Raw genomic sequence first — 3,331 nt, 5'->3', positions numbered from 1 at the left:
ACTTGGTTCGGTCCTAGCTTTATCCAACTTGATTCAGCTCAGGAGCGAGCTAGCCCAGGGAAAAGCAGAGAGTGGGGCCCAAGGCTCTGGAGTCTAGATCTGACTGATCCAAGGTCTATCAGGCTCTAAGAACCTCAGCCTTGGCTCAGACCAACCCTCCCTGAAGCAGGCCCTGACCTGCTCATCCTTGTTGGTGCTTGTCCAACTGCTTTGCATGGATACAGGTTGGACAGGCCCAGGCCTGACCTCTGTCTGTGCCTACCCCATTGCTGATAGCCTGGACAGGACAGGAGCAGAAGGAATACTCTATGGGACCCACCCACACTACCTCCAGATGAGTAGACAGAACCAGCAGTTAGACGACAGTTACCTTTCTGCTAAGGACTAGAGTCACAGGACCCAAAAAATGCTTCCTGTGCATGCCAAGAGAGCAAAGATAGGGCTCGGGAGCATGACGGGGACCTTTATCAGCATCTGCCTAGGGCCTTGGGGTCAGCCCCGAGGAGCTCTCAACCACAGTGGGGCAAGGCAGAGAGGCAGAGCAATAGTTACACAGTGGGAGAATAGCAGTGTTCTCATTACCATTGTATGAGGGATGGGGTTTGGGACTTGATGGGAATAAGACCTGAGCCCCAAGCAGAGAAAGAGAGAAGTGGAGGAAAACTCCTATCTCTGCAGCAATGAGATACCCCCACAGCTTGCTGCTCCTCAGTTGATCCTGTCCTACCCTGTCCCTACCCAGTTTCCTGGGATGGACAAGCTTCCATGGTCTAGGGTCTTCATAGTCCTATCCTGGCCACACCTGGTACACATATAAACCCTCCTCGCTTCCCTCTCCCTAACCCAAGTCGCCTCCACATCTTCACCCAAGGACTATTTGCCTCCCTGGGGTTTCTTGCTCCAAGGTCACACTGGGTCAGTCCAGCACTGAGCTCAGAGTAGAGAGGAACGTAAGCTCTAGGCCTTCTAACCTGTGGGTATCCAGATAACCAGCACGGCCTTAGCTGGAGAAACTACCCAATGGTAGATAGCAAGAAGAATAACAGACAGAAGTGGAAAGTCCACAACAACAGCGTGACCCAGGAAGAGGCAGGTAATTAATAAGGAAACTGGGAGACAGCACTGGGAGAGATGGAGACCCAACAACATCTGCTGACCGGAGCAGGAACCAGACAGCCTCCAGGCTTCTGTCCACAGCCAACCCTGCTCAAAGAGGCCCCGATGTGAGGGCTAGGAACCTCAGTGCCTCCAAGTTGCAGGAGCCAGGCCTGTTCTCGGCTGCTGTGCTGGACTTGGGCCAGAAAGGGTAGGGTGAACCCTGATTTGCATGCTACTGTCTGGCCTGCCCTAAACTCCTCCCATAGTTTCTGCCCCATCTATAAGGTCTAGGGAGAGGAAGAGCCCCCACTGCTTCCAGACGATGCTTAGGATGAAGACAGCTCTACTACTCCTTCTTGCCTTGGCTGTGGCCACTAGTCCAGGTGAGACACTGGACCTGGGGACTGGGAAGGGTTGGGTGCCCGACAGGAGGTCATCAAATACTACAAACTAGAATTTAGGCTTAGAGAACACTGACGTTGAGGGATGCTTGTCTCTTTAAAACAAATGACTTTAATACCTTAACTCAATGGAATCATAAAAATGCAATCTTTCAGAATCAGGGAATTTTAGCACTGACCCTTAGAACTGGGTGTGTTTTGAGAGGGAGGAGGGATGGAACTGTTTAAGAGGCTTCCCCTACCACCATCCCTACCTCATATCTGTCCTGGACAGCCCTGGGGTGATCAAGTCCCTCTTCCTCCAGGTTCTTCGGGAATTGGGTTGGGGACAGACAGATGCATCCTTAGCAAAGACCAGGAACATCCCGAGGTCCTCAGAGAAGGGCCCCCTCCACTCTGTACCCCCCTCTGCTTCCTCGCCTCTTCCCAGAGGTCGCATAGGATAGAACACCCTCTCTAGGGTTCCGAGGGATATCCAAAAACTCTCTGAGCTAAACACAAGACGTGAGCCTTGTGGGTTCTAGGGCAGGAGTTGAGGTGACAAATGACAGAAGGCTCCGTCCTAGCACAGGTCTTTACTTGACTCTCTGAACTTTCATCCTCCAGCCTGGGCACTCCAATGTCATGTGTGCAGCAACAGTGCCAACTGTGTGAATGCTCAGACCTGCCCAGCCAGCTCCAAGTTTTGCAAAACTGCCACCACAGGTGAGTCATGGTCCAGGGCTCTCAGGGCCAAGAGAGCAGACCTTGATACTGGGAATGAGCAGCAGGCTTGATACTGGGAATGGGTTAATCACGTTGATGATGGCGGTGTTTAGCGGAGGATGTTCTGTGGGAGCCAGGGTGTGTGGTAAGCCAGGCCTGATGCCCTTTCCCCTCCTGTGTGCAGTGAACACTCTGTCTGGGAATTTGGTGAAGAAAGAATGTGCAGACTCGTGCGTTTCCAACCACAGCCAGCAGGGCCAGATCACCAGCGGTTCCTGGGCCATACATTGCTGCCAGGGTGACCTGTGCAACGGGAGGCTGTACAGCGCTGCATCTGTACGTGCCCCATTCAGCAGTGCCACTCTGGGCTTGGCAATGAGCCTGGGCCTCCTCGCTCTTATGGTTCTCAGCCTGTAACATGCCACTTGGCATTTTCCTTGTCCCTCCTTTTCTGCTTCCCAGGGTTCCCATGCCTTGCTTCCTCCTTGGCCATGATGGAGGAGCCAGATACTAAGGCTGGAGACTGCCCTTAAAGGCTGGGTGGGAGCTGGGTTCTGGAGGGCACCAAGAACTGATGGCCTAACACAGTGCCTGCCCCAGAACAGGAAGATTTGCCCTGCTCCCCAGCATGGGAGATGGGGGACAGACATGACACCATCCCCCTCTGATTTTGTACTCGTTCCATTTATTTTTCTACTTGAACCTCTACATGGAAAATAAATGACCCAAAAACACTGTGGCTGTGTGAAGTCGTAAGTGAGACAGTGGAGCCTCTGGCACATGGCTCCCTGGACAAGCCTCGGCAGCTTGGAGTAGCGCCTAGGACCTGGCCTGAAAGACACCTCCATCCTGGAAGGGGCAGACTCTCCCCAAGTCCCATGTGGGGAGGAAGGACACTGTGCCCAGGCCCCAACCCTGAGATTCTACTTCCCCAAGGCTGTAAAGAGACCCCAGTCTTCAAATTATGAGGCCACTGCACACAGCCAGGGTCCAAGGTGAGTCTAGTTACCAGGATGACCTCATTCCTTAGGAGTGTTGCTGTTGCAACCCATCCAGATGTGTATGCTGGAGCGGGAGGTGTGACTCAGTATAAGCTGATGAGAGGCTGTCTAGAAGGGGCCTAAGCA

At 53.2% G+C, this 3,331-nt stretch overlaps 1 protein-coding gene across 1 annotated transcript; it reads left to right on the top strand.

The window, feature by feature from the left end:
* Nucleotides 1-1,325: 1,325 nt before the first annotated feature.
* On the top strand, nt 1,326-2,939 carry Ly6d (lymphocyte antigen 6 family member D). The gene is made up of 3 exons (XM_048457335.3): nt 1,326-1,481; nt 2,106-2,204; nt 2,389-2,939. Exons 1-3 carry the CDS (start codon nt 1,421-1,423, stop codon nt 2,619-2,621), a joined length of 393 nt encoding a protein of 130 aa, XP_048313292.1. The 5' UTR covers nt 1,326-1,420; the 3' UTR covers nt 2,622-2,939.
* The last annotated feature ends 392 nt before the right edge of the window (nt 2,940-3,331 follow it).

Source organism: Myodes glareolus, chromosome 19 (genome assembly GCF_982192425.1).
Source record: "Myodes glareolus chromosome 19, mMyoGla1.1, whole genome shotgun sequence".
NCBI lineage: Eukaryota > Metazoa > Chordata > Mammalia > Rodentia > Cricetidae > Myodes > Myodes glareolus.
The sequence above is the reverse complement of the archived record's forward strand: the minus strand, read 5'-3'. Positions and strand labels throughout refer to the sequence as shown.